At 47.8% G+C, this 15,611-nt stretch overlaps 1 protein-coding gene across 5 annotated transcripts in view; it reads right to left on the bottom strand.

The window, feature by feature from the left end:
• Positions 1 to 15,611, bottom strand: part of PHC2 (polyhomeotic homolog 2) — a 113,714-nt gene that overhangs the window by 19,016 nt on the left and 79,087 nt on the right. For 4 of the 5 annotated variants that reach the window (XM_070774191.1, XM_070774183.1, XM_019978692.2 and 1 more), the window contains 2 exons: positions 8,806 to 9,218; positions 8,375 to 8,540 (listed from right to left, as the gene is read on the bottom strand). In XM_070774191.1, the coding sequence (XP_070630292.1) occupies positions 8,375 to 8,540; positions 8,806 to 9,218 (579 nt within the window). Of the gene's footprint in view, positions 1 to 3,948; positions 4,213 to 8,374; positions 8,541 to 8,805; positions 9,219 to 15,611 lie in introns of those variants that run through there. The other variant, XM_019978718.2, reaches the window with a different exon arrangement.

Here is a 15,611-nt window from a genome sequence, read left to right as displayed (position 1 = left end):
AATCACACAGTAACAATTTATTATTTAAATCATATGCTATTTTTTAGTATATATCTTCAAAAACTAATCATTCTTAATAACATAACTGGATTAACTATAAAAAAAAAAATTTTTTTAATTCATGTCAATTCTACTTTTGTAACTAATGGGGAAAAAGCCCTGAGTCTGTAAGACTGTTGTCTTGGATAAACAAATGGCTGATTCTTTTCCTAACAATTCCCAAAATGTCATAAAGTTGAATTAAAGATGGTTTGTCTCTGAGTTTTTTTTTTTTTTAAACAAGTATATCTGTGTTCTGATGTAACTAAATTCAAGCTGAAATTTTTAAGTAAGTCAATGCTTAAAATGAAACCTGCATCTACTTGAACTGTGGTAAGTATTTCAAGTTATCTTAAACAGGCCCACTTGAAACATTTTTAACAGAACACATATTCAAACAGAGTCTTTTAAACTGGTGACTCACACTGCAGTTTAAAGCAGGCCATAAAAACACTGAAAACATAAATCTGTATATGTTCATCACTCTACCTTGAGGGGTTAGTCCCAGCTTTCATTTCCATCAGACAGGTGCTAGTAAGGCACTGCAGAGTCATTTTTGTTACTGGCAAAAGCCCTCAGGGGAGCAGATTGCGTAAGGCAGCTAGTCCTCACTCTTTCTCCAGGGAGTGGAAAACACCCAAGCATCTCTACAATCACTTTTGTGAGATTCCTCCTGACCACAGAAAATCATCATCTTCATCTTCCAGTTGCAAAAACTGGCACCAAAGAAAGGGAATAAAAGAGAAACTATGCTTTTCTGAAGGCGTCTTGCTTCCTTATTCTTATTTCTAGTAGATGTGATGTAGCTTTTCAGAGAATCTTTTCCAGGAGGGAATCAAATCTTCCTGGAGAGTAAATGGCACTGCACAGCTGGAAGAACTTTAATAATATAATCTGGGACTAACCAAGAGGAGGTAAAAACTCCCTGTGAATGTCACACTTCCATGGAGCAGCCTTACTAGAACTGGAACCACTATCCTATTCTCTAGTTTTTCAATTTAAACTTTATGTTGGCTTACCTACCTATCAATGTGAACTGAAAGGGAAGGAGTTTGACAGGAAAGGGGTGAACTTTATTCAGCAAATAAGTTACTGAATGCCTAGAGAGAGGCCCACAGCCCAGAGGAGGACAGAGACTTAATCACAAGAGGAAAAAACTGAGACAAAAAGACATTCACAAACTCAGGGAAAGGTTCTTAATTCTGAGTAAGTGTTTTCTTTCCCCTAAAACAAGAAAACCTACAGAGGGGACGCCGAAGAGCATGCAAGACCAGAGGCACGAACAGTTCAGTTTCATAAAATCATCTATCTATTTATTCCCCTTATTCTCTCTCCCACTGAAAGATCCAAGGGATCCAAAGTATCTGAGACAGGAAATGAGTAAGGCAGGAAAAAGGATGTGGTTTGAAAAGAGTGGATTCTGGGGCTGAGCCAGAGCAAGGCACAGGCACAGGGTCAGAGATGGGGGAAGGGGCCTCTGGGACAGGAAGAGAAGTCTCAGGGTCACCAGTTTAGACTAGAAAGTCAGTGTCAGAGGAGGGATGTCTGGAGAAGCATGAGACACCTTCCCAAGAGGTTCTGCTCCACTGCAATGCAGAGCAACAAGGGCTGAAGAGGCCCACAGCCAGGAGAATCATTACTGGCACAGAAGGAAGAAGAGCTGGAGATTCCTCCTCACTTTGAGGGCAGTGGAAATAATATCTTGAGTGCACCTGACAAAGGCAAGTTAGAAATTAAGCCAGGACCTGGCAGAGAAGTGGACGGGGCTAGGAGGCCATGAAAAATACGAATATTCATTAAGTATCTATGTGCCACCTAGCAATACAACAACAGCTTAAAAAGGCGGCGGTTGGGGGTGGGGGGGAAGGTGATGAAAACAGGAGCTATGGCTCACAAAAATGCAGTTCGACAACTGAAAAAGCAGCTCAAGAACAACAGAAAGTGGACTTGAGATTAATGCTGGAGAGGGAAAAAAAGGCATCTCTTCTTCCCAATGTGTATGGACAAGCCTGGAAACAGATCCTGGGTGGGCTGAGGGGCAGAGCTCCCATGGTGAGTGCCTGGAAAGGGCAGGTGCCGCACGAGCACCACTGCCCATCTGCTGGGCCCTCTGTGAAAGAAGCCAGCCCTTGTAAAGGAGCCGAGCCAGAAGCTCTGGTTCCCGTCTGGCAGGGACTGGAACTCAGGGACAGAAACAGTGGGAAACACACAGGCATCAGCTGATTCAAAAGTGTGGTTATTTCCACACACAGATCCAGATGTTGAGGGTGAAGCGGGGAAAGCCACTTTTGTATTCTCCACAGTGCCTAGGACAATGCTTCGCATGGGTCAGGAGGGCAAACAAGGTGTGTGAAATCTGAGAGGAACCAAAACTACTTAGCTGTGCAGGTATCTTAAGATACGAGATAGAACCTCTTGCCCTGTAACCAACACAGTAAGTTTCTTTCTCTTCTAAAGTCAAAATGCTATTAAGCCCTACATCCCATGTGACCTCAACTTAAGCCCTAAATCAACAGACACTGCCACAGGTCTGAGGCCCTGTACACAGAATAAAAACTGGGGAGGGCAGGGGCAGACATATAGGAGCAAGAAGGAATTCCCCTGCCTCATTAGCCTGCAATTTCCAGACTCATCTAGAAATCCTAGCAGTTCCAACGTTTGGGTTGACTGGGGGTGGGGGTGAGGAATAAAAAAAAAATCCCAGGTGAATGGTAATTGGATTACCCAGTTATGCCCCAGAGTCAAATAGCTGGAAAAGGCCAGGACAGCAGGGCCTGATACGGTTAAAATGACACTATTTTCTAAACCAAAAATTGAGACACTTGGCTGATAAGACAATGGGATGGAATATTTTAAATTGGGGTTGTCCTAGAAAAATTGGGGACATATGGTGGATTTAGGTCGGTAGCTTATTTCACAACAAGGGATCCTCTGGGTCCAATATGCTAATGGAAAGGGATTAAAGATCTGGAATGGGAGATCTAAGGGGGAGAGCTGTCACTGATTTGTTAAACAGGAAAAGGAATAGAAAACTGTGTCTCTGTAGACAGCAAGGCAACAAGGTGAACATTCTAGGTATGGAGCAGGAAAGGAAAGTTGATTAGAACTGAAACTGTGTCAGTGAAATCTGTTCAGGTCTCAAAAGCGGCCTTGGGGGAGGGAGGGTGAGGACTGTGACGGTGGAGTATCACCGGCACAAACTGGTATCCAGCAATATAGCAGTCGCCGACTAGGAGTTCTCATCACTGCAGGGTCACCGTTAGTTGGCAACCTGACCTTGGGCAGATTATTTCCCTCCCTGTGGACTTCAATTTAACGACGGAATCTCACAGGTCTCTATTTTTAATGTAAAGAGCCCACACAATACAATATGCCTTCATTTGGCATGGGAAGGAGAGAAAACGCTCTTCTAAAAATGGAAGAGAGGAGGACACAGAACAGCTTGTCCCTTTCCATCCAATTAAAAGCCTCGTGAGACTAGATTAAAAACAAAACTCTCCACCGAAGTCGCAGGCCCTCCAAGATAGGCAGTCGCCTACCCAGAAAGTAGAGCAGATGCCAGCAGCCCTGTCCCTAAGCGGACCGTCCATCCCCGGGAAAGCGCCGTCCCCGGAGGACCGAAGCGGGGGTGGGGGCGTGCGGGGACACAACGGAAGCGTTGGGCACGCCGAGGGTGACGCAACGGCTGCCGGGGGAGTGAGGGGCAGGCAGGGTCCCCGACGAGGCGGGGGAGGCGCAGGGCACCTCCCTGGCGCCGGGAGGGCGAGAGTCGCAGGCTGGCACGGCCTGGCAGCCGAGTAGGCCCGGGCCGGGAATGGCACCGGAGGGCGGTGGCCGTTGTCTGGTGCGACCAGCGTGGGCCGCAGGACCCCTCCGGGCGAGAACCCCTCCCCCGCCACGGACACTGACCTGTCCAGGGCCCGGCTGGGCCTGGCCGGGCGGGGCCTACGCAACCCCTCGGCCGGGCGCCGCCTCGCGCGGGGTCCCGGGCCCGGGCGGGCCGCCTCCTCTCCGCCGGGAGCCTCCGAGCCGGGGCCCGGGGCTGCCGCGGCGCATCCGACCGCACCGGCCGAGCCGGCGTCCACAAAGGGCGGCAGGGGCGCGAGGCCGGGGTGGGGGTGCGGGCGGCGGCGGATTGCGCGCGCGCGCGCGGCGGGCGCTCTAGGGCTGCAGCCGCCGCGGAGACAATGCGGCGCGTCCCGGCAGGGCTCCCGCGGCCGCCTCCGCCGGGGGCGGGGCGAGGGGCGGGGGCGGGGCCTGGGCGCGCGGGGCGGGGCCTCCAGGAGGCGGGGCGCCAGCGCGGAAGCTGGGCCGCGCGCTTCCTTTGTGCGGCCGCGCCGGCCCCGCCCCCGCGGCGCCCTTGGGAAGGCTCCGCGAGGCCGGTGGCCGGTTAGAGACGTCAGTTTGAGGTTTAGGGAGGCAGGCGCCGCGCCGCGCCTCGCGGACTTCCGCCCTCGCCCCGTCAGAAGTCCCCAGTGCGGTGATGGACTGTCGCCTGGCCAAGTCGGAGGCAGGAAGAATAACGACTAGCACTAATTGAGTGCTTAATTTGTGTCAAGCCCTACATGCTCGCGCTCTCCTCTCACTTAAAAGAGTTCACAATAACCCCACAAGTAGTCATTATCCTCCCCACTGGGAACTAAGTATCAGAGAGGTTAACTAATGACCAAAGTGCCCCAGTTACACCTCCATAAATGGGGATAATGCCTCCTCTTTAGGCTTACTATGCAGGTTAACTGAGGGCATTTACACAAATTGCCTGCAGTGCCTGGCACACAGTTTGAGCCCAGTAAATGTTACTTCTTTTTCTAAACCACGCTGGTTTAAACTAAACTGTGGGGAAGCACCTTCATTCAGTAGACGTGCTAGAGCTTGTGAGACCTTCACAAGCCCCCACCCCCCACGCCCAGCTTCATGCTGAATAGATGATCCGAATTTCTCTCTCCATGCTTGACTTCTATTTCCAATATTTTCTCATATCCTTACCTTTCTTAGCATTCATTCATCCCCCCATCCCTTTCCCCACAGGTCTCATCTCTCTTTGTTTCCACATTTTACATTTATTTTATATTCCCTGTTGGTTTACTTTGCTCTCTTTTTCTTTCCCTCTCCCTCCGCCCATTTTTCAATGCCTTCTTTCATTAATATTCACATTTCCTTCCCCTTTCTGTCCTTACATTTCTTACACTTGTATTTTGTTCTATAAACATGCCCACACTACTCCCTACCTTTATCCACTTCAGTAGTCCCTTCTGGAATGCTGTCTGCCCAGCTCCACATGTCCAGGTCCTACCTCTCCTAAAGGTCTAGACTCAAGAAAAGTAGCTGGCAAACTTTTTCAGTAAGAAATCAGATAGTAAATATTTTAGATTTTGTAGGTCATGTGGTCTCTATTGCAACCATTCAACTCTACTGTTGCATCAGGAAAGTGACCACAGACAACACTACATGCATGTATGTGGCTGTGTTCCAATAAAACTTTATTTGTGGACACAGACTTTTGGATTTCATATAATTTTCATGTATCGCAAAATATTCTTTTGAGTCTTAAAAAAATTTTTTAATGCAAAAAACCATTATTAGCTTGTGGGCTGTAGGGATACTGGTAATATGATGAATTTGGCCCTTAGGATGTAGTTTGCCAACCTTTGCTCTAGAATAATGCCACTTTACCCCCCTGCAATCTACCCAGATAATCTCTACTCAGCAGTAACTTTTCTCTCTTACTTTTTAAAGCACTTACCCATAATCTTTCTATGACATTTATCATATCTTTTACTGTATTTTTTTCCTGTGCACTTCTCATCTTTTCCAGAGGGGCTTAAGCTCCTTGAAGGTAGGGTACAGACCTCCTTTCTCTGTGGATTACCTCCCATTTCACAGTGCTCTGCACAAAGCAGGCATTCAAACATAATACAGATGGATATTTAAATCTTGGGTGGTTGACGGTTGTTTCCACAGTGCAAAGCTTACTTTTCTCATGAGATAGAACGTTAGGAACAGGGTGCTTTGTTATATGTGTATCGTTTGGACTAGATTTCAGAAAAAAATTTTGAGAGTTTTATAGACAAGATGGAGAAAGGAAGGCAAATGTCAGTTCATTCAGAGATTGTTGGATAACAAATAACTGAACAAAGACTGTTGATTACCACCAACCTGCAGACAGGGCATATGTCTTCAGTCAGGTCCTATTCAACATTTCTATCAGCAAATTGGCTAAAGACATGCTATATAATATACAGATGGCAAAGTTAAGCAGAGGCGTTAGTAGAATGAGTGACAAAATTCAGATATAAAACATTCCTCACCCACCACTTATTCTCTCTGTGCCTCGGTTTTCTTATCTTGAAAATGGGCATAATAAAGGTTTCAGCTTCAGAGAATTACTGGCAGGATTAAGTGAGGAAATGCATGTAAAGCTGGCAGAGAGGACTCATTAAATGCTAGCTATTAACTGTTACCATTTTCTGGTGTGCCTCAAACTGTGGGCTAAATTCACAAGACACCATTGAATGGACATAATAACATTCTGGCTCACAATAGACACTGTACAAGTTTGAGATGGAGGGGACCTGAAGTGATAGCAGTTCATGTAAAAAGAAACCACAAAACCAGAAACCAAAACCAAGCCCAACCCCTCTGGGATTCACAAGACACGGTGCTCTGTGAACCAAGGGCATCATTCCCTTGGGTTGGGGGAGTTAACATGGGGTCATAGGTGCAATGTCCTGATGAAGGCAGGTAAGGGCATTACCCCTGAAGCCAGAATTTTGGGGCTGCCCTTTCTTACCTGTGAGACCTGGAGCCTTTCATTTCCTCCTCTAAATAATGGGGACAATAGTAATGATCTCTCAGGGATATCATGAGTGAGCAAAGGAAAACACAAGTTGGCACATAGTAGGTGTTCAATAAACTTTAGTTCCTCTCTACTATACTATGCAGAGCTCTGCCTCTTGGAGGGCTTATAAAGCTAGGTCTAGGTGCCAACCTTGGGTCACTAGCACTTTTTTATATTTGGAATTAATGTGCTTCATTTGGGGGAATCACACTTTAAGAGAATTCATGGAAAGGTGGAATGTGGCTAGACAAGAATGATCAGCATGGTGGAAATGGGAGGTCTTGATGTGTGACAGGTAAAAATTGAAATAAATCTAAAATATTTAGCCTGGAGATGTTTTTTTCTCTCTCTCTCTCTTTTTTTTTAATGGGGGGGGGATGGGGAGAAGAAAGAGACATGATAACTGTCTACACACACTGTAGGAGATGGACTCCATTGCAATCCACAAGACGGAATCACAGCCAGTGGTGGGAGTTCCAGCACAATAGATTTTGACTTAATTTGAAAAGCCACTTTCTGATAATTAGAGCAAACCCACAGTGGAATGGGCTGCTTTACAAAATGGTGAACCCCTTTTCATTGCAATTTGCCAAGAGAACTCTGATCTCCTCTCTTTTAATTTTTCGAATGTTCTTTGCTTTCCTTTGCTTTTCTTTTCCTTGATCCCTCTTCCATTCCTTATAGGACATTTATAACTACTTTGCCCCAAAGTTCTTTTATTCTCATTTCTCTTTCTTCCATTTCCAAAACCCCCTTTCTCTTGTTCTCTCCACCCCCACTCCCAGCACATTGAGTTCAACAATGGAACTGCCTCCCTGAATTATACGTGGCCCATGGCCCAGAATGTCATCGAGATCTGGGCCAAGATGGCTGCACACACTGGCAGAGAAGGAAAGGAAAGTGAGGGGATTGCTGTGGGGGCAGAGGTACCACCATGGTTCTCCTGTCAGGGTAGAGGGATCAGTGGAGCCTCCTGAAACCCAGGGCTTAGAGAAGCCTGACTGCCACTGAGCACTCTCTCAGTGGGGGAGCCCAGAGCAGAGCTGCCTGTTCCTTCAATGAGGCTTTCCATGAATCCCCTGCTAGCTCCCCTTAGGCATTGCCCTCATCTGTGTGCTATGCAGCCGCCTTGTCATATCGCCAACTTCAAGAACACTCTCTCATACCAAGCAGAGCAGAGGACTGAGACAACTGGATCCCTGGGTGAACTCTCAACCTAGCACATGGCGGCAGTGGATACATCTGACAGCAGTGACAGGCCGGCCTCATCTAGAACTTTCAATTCTTTCTCTATCCTTTTATACCTTCTGGGTCCCCTTTCTTTATCCTTGCTTCATCCTCTCAATCCACTCTCTGATCCCACCTACCCAAATTCTTTCTTGCCACTTGGGGTTTATAGTTTCCTTCCCGTTCTAGAGGCCCAAGTGCAATGTGCCAGGGGGTGGCAAGGAGGGCTGACTCTCTTCCCTCCCCCAAGGGGCCCACTACACTTCATACCGTGAGCTGGGGACTGCTGGATGTTCGGGCTCTTGGGCACAGTCAGGCCACCTGGCATGGCAGTGACGATGGCTTGCTGATGTGGTGATGGGCCAGACCGAGTCTCCGACCCACTCTTCTCCCCAGGTACCACTTCCTTCCAGTCATCAGGGGTGCACTGCTGGGGCTGTTGAAGGACAGGACAGATATGATTTGCTCATGAATTGTCTCTGCCTTTCTGGATGTGTCCCCTGTTTCCGTGGAGCTTGGGAAGAAGGACATTAAGATTCAGCCAGCCCCAAGTTAGTGAGAGGCCCCTTTTCTTTCCTGGAGTACTCAACAAGGACTTTGATGCTCAGCCCACACAGATACACATCCCATTGGGGGCCATGGGATGGCCTGAGTGGTGACCTCCCTCTCTGTTCCCTGGGCCTTGGGATAGGCTTACTCACCACCGGTGAAGCAGGCTGTAGTTGTAAGATGACAGCCGAGGCATGCTGGAACCTGCGCTGAGGGGTGTGGGCCAGGCCCTCGGGATATCCGTTGTGAGCCCCAGTGTCTGGTGTGGGAGGGGGACACTGCTGAGAGCTGCCAGGCTTGTGCAGATTGGCAGTGGGGCACTGGAGAGGCAGGGTGGATGGGACTGGGCCTAGCGGCATGGCATGGGCTTCTGGGCTGGGTTGCAGGGCCAGGCTCGGAGGGACCGAGGCCAGCTGGGGATGGGATGGGGCTTGGAGCGCCGGCCGTGATGGCTGGGGCGGTTGCTGCTGCTGTGATGGCTGCTGCTGCTGCATCACAAACTGGGGCTGCAGGTGCTTTGAGGACGGTTGGGAGAGGAGCTGGTGCGGCTGCAGCTGAGCATAGGCTGAAGAGGGAGAGGCCAGGTTAGGTGGCATGGCTTGGCCTGGTCTTCTACTGTGTCCCCCCATCTGCGCCCCCTCCCACATCCATATAAAGAAGGCTCTCCAAACTCAATGTTCTTGCTTTCATCTCTTTCCTCCTTTGCCAAGAGCTTAGCCTGGCCATTGCTAGGGCCTGACTTTCTCTGTTTTTTTTTTTTGCTTTCTTCCTATTCGGAAACACTGGGCCCTTGGCTGGCCCTCAAAGCCCAATGCAAAGCTCACCTCCTCTGTGAAGCCTTCTTGGATCATTCCAGCTGTTCAGAGAAACCCTGGATACTGCAGGGTGATACATTTTCTCTCTCCTCCATGCCCTGCACTTGCTTTGCTCCATGTTTGCAACAGGTGCAGCCCATCACCCAGCCCAGCTCTGTAAGGATGGCTGTTAGTCACCCTCCTGGCTCTGCTCGAGCCGGGCCCCTCCAGGGAGGGCCTGCTGCACACATAGTCCTCAGACTCTGGCGGGAGGCAGCCTGGGCTGGACCACAGTTTCCTCCTGTTACAAGTGGGGGACCTTGGGCTAGCTGTTTAACCACTCAAGGCCTTAGATGTCTTGTCTGAAAACCAGAAACAAAAAAAGCTCTTGCCCAGAATGTTGTAAGGATGAAAGAAAGAAAGAAAGAAAAGAAACAACACAAAAAAACTGTGCAAATAAAATGAGAAAAATGACATAATGTGAACAGCACAGTGCCTGGCACACGGTCACGGTCAGTCATTTAATTTGTATATTCAATCATATCATTAAAAGTGTTATTTCAGTCTTAGCTTAGGTTCTGAGTGTCCTGGGCTTACCTCTACCATACTGACGTGTATCACAATGGATAAGAACTGTTTCTTAGCTATCTTCCCTTACAGGTCATGAACCCCTGATGATTGGAAACAATCACGTATGGCTTTATCTAGAACCTCGTATGATACTTAATAGTAGATGAGGGCTGAATAAATAAATGTATTGTCATGGACTGGGGTTCAGGGGTTGCCATTTGCTCCTTGCCCTTTCTTCCGTTTTTAGCCAGGCTGGCTTGTGGAGGTGAGGATTCCTATATTTTCTCATCATCCTTCCAGTGTCCAGCTCATGCCTTATGGACAGTAGGGGTTCAGGAAATTCAGCTCAGAGATTGGGTGTTCTCACCTTGCTCACTCTCTGACTAGTGGCATCCAGGCTAGCTTAGCATGAGGGCCGCTCAGTTGGACTGGTCCTGCCTAAAAAAGCTGTCCTTGGCAGAGACTCGTATAGCTGGAGGGCCGGCAGAGAGAGGCTGTGCTGTGCAAATACACAGAGGACCACGGCTGGAAGCTCGCAAGTGGATTTTTACAACCACAGGCTCCAAGCCAATGAGGGGAATGCCAATTCTGGGTCCTGAGCTGACATGTGAAAGGATCCTGTGACACAGGTGCAAAGGAAGCAGACTGCACACACAGTTAGGGGAGGCACCTTCTTTCTTAAATTTTGTCTATATTACACATAGGTTCCCAGCTATCTCATCACAAGCCCATGTGGAGTTTCAAGCAGAATGTCAGCAGGAATGGAAAGGAGAGGACAGAAACAAGAGGTGTTAAAGCGACACAAAATGCTCCTTGGTGACCTACTGTTGGAGGCAGAGGAGGAGGGTGTATGGATGGCCCTGGATGACGGTGAACTGTGGCAGAGAGAAACATGGACGGTAATGAGGTTTTGTGAGAAATGTGTGGGGCTTCAGGTGATGGTAGAGCATCCAACTGGAAATGCCAGCAGGCATTTGGTGATTATAAATTGCCCCTGACCCCAACCTGAGCTTTGTCGCCTAATTTCACCCTGAACAGCTCAAAACTTAACAATCAGGTAAAGACTGTTAATCAGGCAAACTTAGTAATCAGGGATTTTTAAGATGATCCTTGTTAAGACACCCAAGAGATACTGCAGAGGCCATGAAGTGCCTGGATAGGCTCTAGCAGTCAAAAAGATCTGCAGATGAGGGGAAGTATCACTGAAGACTCAGGTGAAACTTGTTCTCCCTTATCCCCAAACCATGAATTCCTATCCTGGGAACAGAGTCCATCTAGGGGCTGCTGGTTTGAGCTGAGAGCTGGAGATGGTACAGGTCAGAGAGGCTAAGAGGGTCAGAGGCTTGTCCTGCCACCCACTGGCTATGTGGCCCGAGACAGGTCCTTTTCCTTCCCAGGACTTCAGGGTTTTATCTGTGAGACAAGAGGTTTGGGCTAGATGATCATACAGTCTGATGGGGGCAGGGTGGCTATCATAGGAAAAGAGTTTAAAATTCAGGATTTATAATGTGGAAAAAGGAAGTTTAGAGTAGGTTCTAGATCTATAGTGCATAAAAGTACAGTTAGGCACAGTACACATGTGTTCACCAAGACTGGGAGAAGCAACTGTTGGCCTCCCAGCCCTCCATCCCTGGACCTCCTCTCTGTCCCACTCTCCCCAACCCTGTGCTGCTTGTGGAAGGCCATTGTTTCAGGACAAATGATGCTAGCATATGCTGAGGCTGGAAACAAAGCTCATGAAAGCTTAGAGAAGTTCATAGATCAAAGACTCCAGGATATTTTGGGGCAGGGGGAATGTACGTCCTTAAACTTTCAAGGTTAATAAAAGCAAAGACCATGATTTAACTCCAGCATTGTGCTGAGTCAAATTCCTTTTATTTAAAGCGTTGTAGTACATTTCTAATTGGTCTTTCTGATTCTAGTTTCTTCTCTCTATAATCTGACTTGTGGATAGATCACAAATTAATCTTCCTAGGGCACAGATCTGATCCCTGATTAAAAGCCATCAGGGACTCTCCTCTGTCTGTGGTTGTCTAAGGCCCCTGGTGTTCAAGATCTTCTTACAACATAAAATAACCTTTTAATATTATTTCTTTGATCCAAGCAATCTTTACTGTTCACTGCACCCTGTACAGAAGTTTGTACCCTGTCTCACACTGTCTAGAGTGCCATAAATCAAATCCTCACAACCTCCCTTTCCTGCCACTTCCCAGCAGTGAGAGGCTGGGCAATCACTGGACCTCTCTGGACCTCTGGCTCGTCATCTTTAGAGTGGGGGTCACGATGATATCTACACTCACAGTTATTTCAGTGAATGACTTATCTGCTTTGATAGACAGAATTTAGGATTGTTTCCTCCAAAGTGCCTAGAATTTAGCAGATGCTCAGTGTGGCTGTATGAATGAATGACAGCAAGGTGGAACTCCAGCTTGTTTGTGCCACAGAACTCTTCCCCTTCAGAGCTCGGACAGGCATGAGTTGGGGATAACCCTATAGGCCATTTTGGTTTTATCAGCACTCTGGTTTACTGAAGACCTTCCTCCTGTGTAACCTCTGCTCACCGCCTGCCTGCCCTTACCTTCATCCATCCTAACTGCTCTGCTCACTGTCTGTACAGCATTCCTCTCCACTGTGCCCTTCTGGCTTCAACTTCAGCGCTTCCATTTTCTGGAATGCCCTCCTTCTGCTTCAGTGATCTCAGTAGGGCATAAGCTTCTTTGGCCCAGGCTCAGCTCATGTTCTCTCTGCCTTGACCCTCAGTTACGGGTTTTCCCTCAGAAGTCCTGAATGCGCTTGCTTTTACTGCTGATTTCTTTGATTCATTTGTGATTTAACATGTACTATCTTGTAGATGTATTTCATCAATGTTTAAAAATTCTTATCCCCCACCACCATTTTAACATCTTTTGAATTAGGCTGCATATTACAGTTGATGATGCTGGTTTAATTGGTAGTGCTTTCCTTAGAGGCAAAAACATGGTGCATTTTACAGTCAGTGGTATCTTAAACTGGAATACTTTTTATGCTTTTGTGTGTTTATTTCCTGTCTATCTGGCCAGATTATATGCTTTTTGAGTCAAAGTTTTATGTTTCATTTTTTTTTTAACTTTAGAGATGTGCTTCAGTTGAACTAACGTTCAGTGTTTCTTTTCCCTTCCACACTGTCCAGCACAATAATCTACATGTCCGTAGATGCTCAGCATCTATCTGCTGTCGATCATAGTGAGGTCAGTGGGGTGGTTGACGATGGGCACTTCCCACTGAAGCCACCATACCAAAGGCGGCCGCACCCCTCTTCTCTACAGCTCAGATGGGGCATGTCACTTTTTGAAATATTAATGCACAGAAATCTCTCTGGGCCTTTATTTCCTCCTACAGTCCAGGGGCTTCATTTTTCGCTTGGAACTCTTTTGGCTGCCCCCATCCCCCACTGCTAGAAGGCTCACTGCTTCTAGGGAACAAAAGCTTGGTTCCGTGGGACCTCAGCCATGGCTCTGGAAGGCCTCGTCAGCCCTTTCTGTTACGGAACAGAGGAGGGGCAGGCCTAGGGCCTCCCCACATTAGGGCCCAGCTCAGTGGAGAGACTCTAGGCCAGCTCTACTTTCCCGTCTTGAGCTTTAACCTTGACAGCCGCCTTAGAATCTGAAGAGACCAATTCACCGTTCCCCAAACAGTTGGTTGTTAGCAGCCAGAGGATTAAGGGCCCCTGTGCAGGAGGGCCGGCTGTGAGGGTTCACTGACTCACGCCCTTTGCTGCATGCACTGCCAGAACTTGTGACCAGTAATGGATCTCGATTGATCCTAAGTCTTCCTGGATGCAGGAAAAAGCTCAGTGTCCAGAAGTGCTGGGATTCTTGCCTCAAAACACACGGGAGCTGCGAGCATCCCAGATGTAGGTTGGAGGTTTGCTCAAACACATTTTTCTCTGAGCTGCAATGCTTGACTAGAGTTTGGAATTACCTGGACTACCAGTGAAGGGAGGGTGCTTGCGAGAGAGGAATGGCATAACTTTCTACTACCTACTACTCTTCAGGGCTTAGAGAGTTAAATGAAGAGATACTTTCAGCTATTCGTTCACGCGACAAAAATCACAGCACTGACTACAGAGCAAGCGCTGTGTTTGGTGCTGGCCAAAACCTGGTCCCTAGAATAGGTTTAGTGGAATACAGTTTAGCAAGAGAGAGTTGGTAAACAGATACCCTCAGCATCACTTGGTAAATATTAACGACAGGAGACAAGCACACATTACTGAGAACACAGAAAAGGAGATTCAGCTTGGAAAGGAAAGCAGAGAAGGCTTCCTGGAGGAAGTGAGTATTTAGCATGATTCAGAGTTCTGAAGATGATGAAAGGAAGAGCACGTGGGAAGACCTGAGGCCTTAAATACCATGGTGCTTTCAGGGACCTACAGGGCATCCTGTGCAGCTGAACCCCTGGTGACTGGTGTGAGAACAGCCAGAGAGGAGGCAGTTTGCTGGGGGGTGGGGGGGTCTAAATGATGCCAGCACCCTTCAGAGCTTGCTCATCTCCAAAGATACCTCACGTGATTAGGCCTCAGGGAGTGACTGAAATTGAGGCTGACTCTGGAGGTCAGAGTCCCACATACACATAACTAGACAAGGAAGCTCTTTTAGGAAAATCTGAAGAAATAGGCACATGGATTTTCTGAGATGCAGTCCTGCCAGGCTGAGGCCTAGGAGGAATGTGAGAGGGGAAATGGAGCTGAGGGAATCTCCCTGGCAGAGGAAACAAGTTTACAAAAACAGGGTTGCCCACCTTTGGGACATGCTGTGGCGGGCTGTCTGTGCCCTAATATCTTTAGACCTGCCCTGCAGCTACCTGGCAAAACCACCAGACACCCTCTGTAGGCAGGATTCCTTGTAGGACAGCTTGCAGCATTAGAAAGGCAACTACCCACCCTTGGTAGAGGGATGAAAATACAGCAGAAATGGCTAACGGCATGGATTTTAGAGACCGATCTGGTTTGAATCTTGGTTCTGCCACCTACAGGCTGTGCAACTGAAGACAAATTGTTTAACCTCTCCGAATCTTGATTTCCTCTTCTACAAACAGTGATGCACTTCACAGAGCAGTCTGTTAGTATCAAATGGAAGATTATGTTTCAACCACAAAGAGGAGAGGTTCACTGCCTTTGTTCATGCTGAGAAGATGCACAATCCACGGTAGCTATTCTTAAAATACTACCTGCTATGTATACATTGCTTTGAACTTCTCAAAGCATTCTTATAATCTGAGTCTCATTTACTCCTTACAAGCAGGCTCTGAGGCGAATGGGCAGTGTTCCCATGTTACGAGCAAGGGGAGTTGTTTCCAGGAGACTCCTACAATGCAGCAGATTCAGGGAAAATTGACTTCATTTGACACATGAGGCAGGGTGTCTTGGATCTCATAAACGCTTGAAAAATGCTGACGGGTGAGTGAAGGGTGCAGTCAGCAAGTGCAAATTAAGATGGCAGGCTTTCAAGGGTTAGTTGGAGGCTGTTGAGAACTTTGGAGGTGATCTTGGATGGATGAGGAAAGGGGAGTGTGATGCCAGGAGGAGAGATGGAAGGTCTGCACAGGTCATGTTGGTC

The sequence above is a fragment of the Bos indicus genome, chromosome 2, assembly GCF_029378745.1.
Source record: "Bos indicus isolate NIAB-ARS_2022 breed Sahiwal x Tharparkar chromosome 2, NIAB-ARS_B.indTharparkar_mat_pri_1.0, whole genome shotgun sequence".
NCBI lineage: Eukaryota > Metazoa > Chordata > Mammalia > Artiodactyla > Bovidae > Bos > Bos indicus.
Note: the sequence above shows the minus strand (reverse complement) of the source record. Positions and strands in the feature narration are given on the sequence as shown.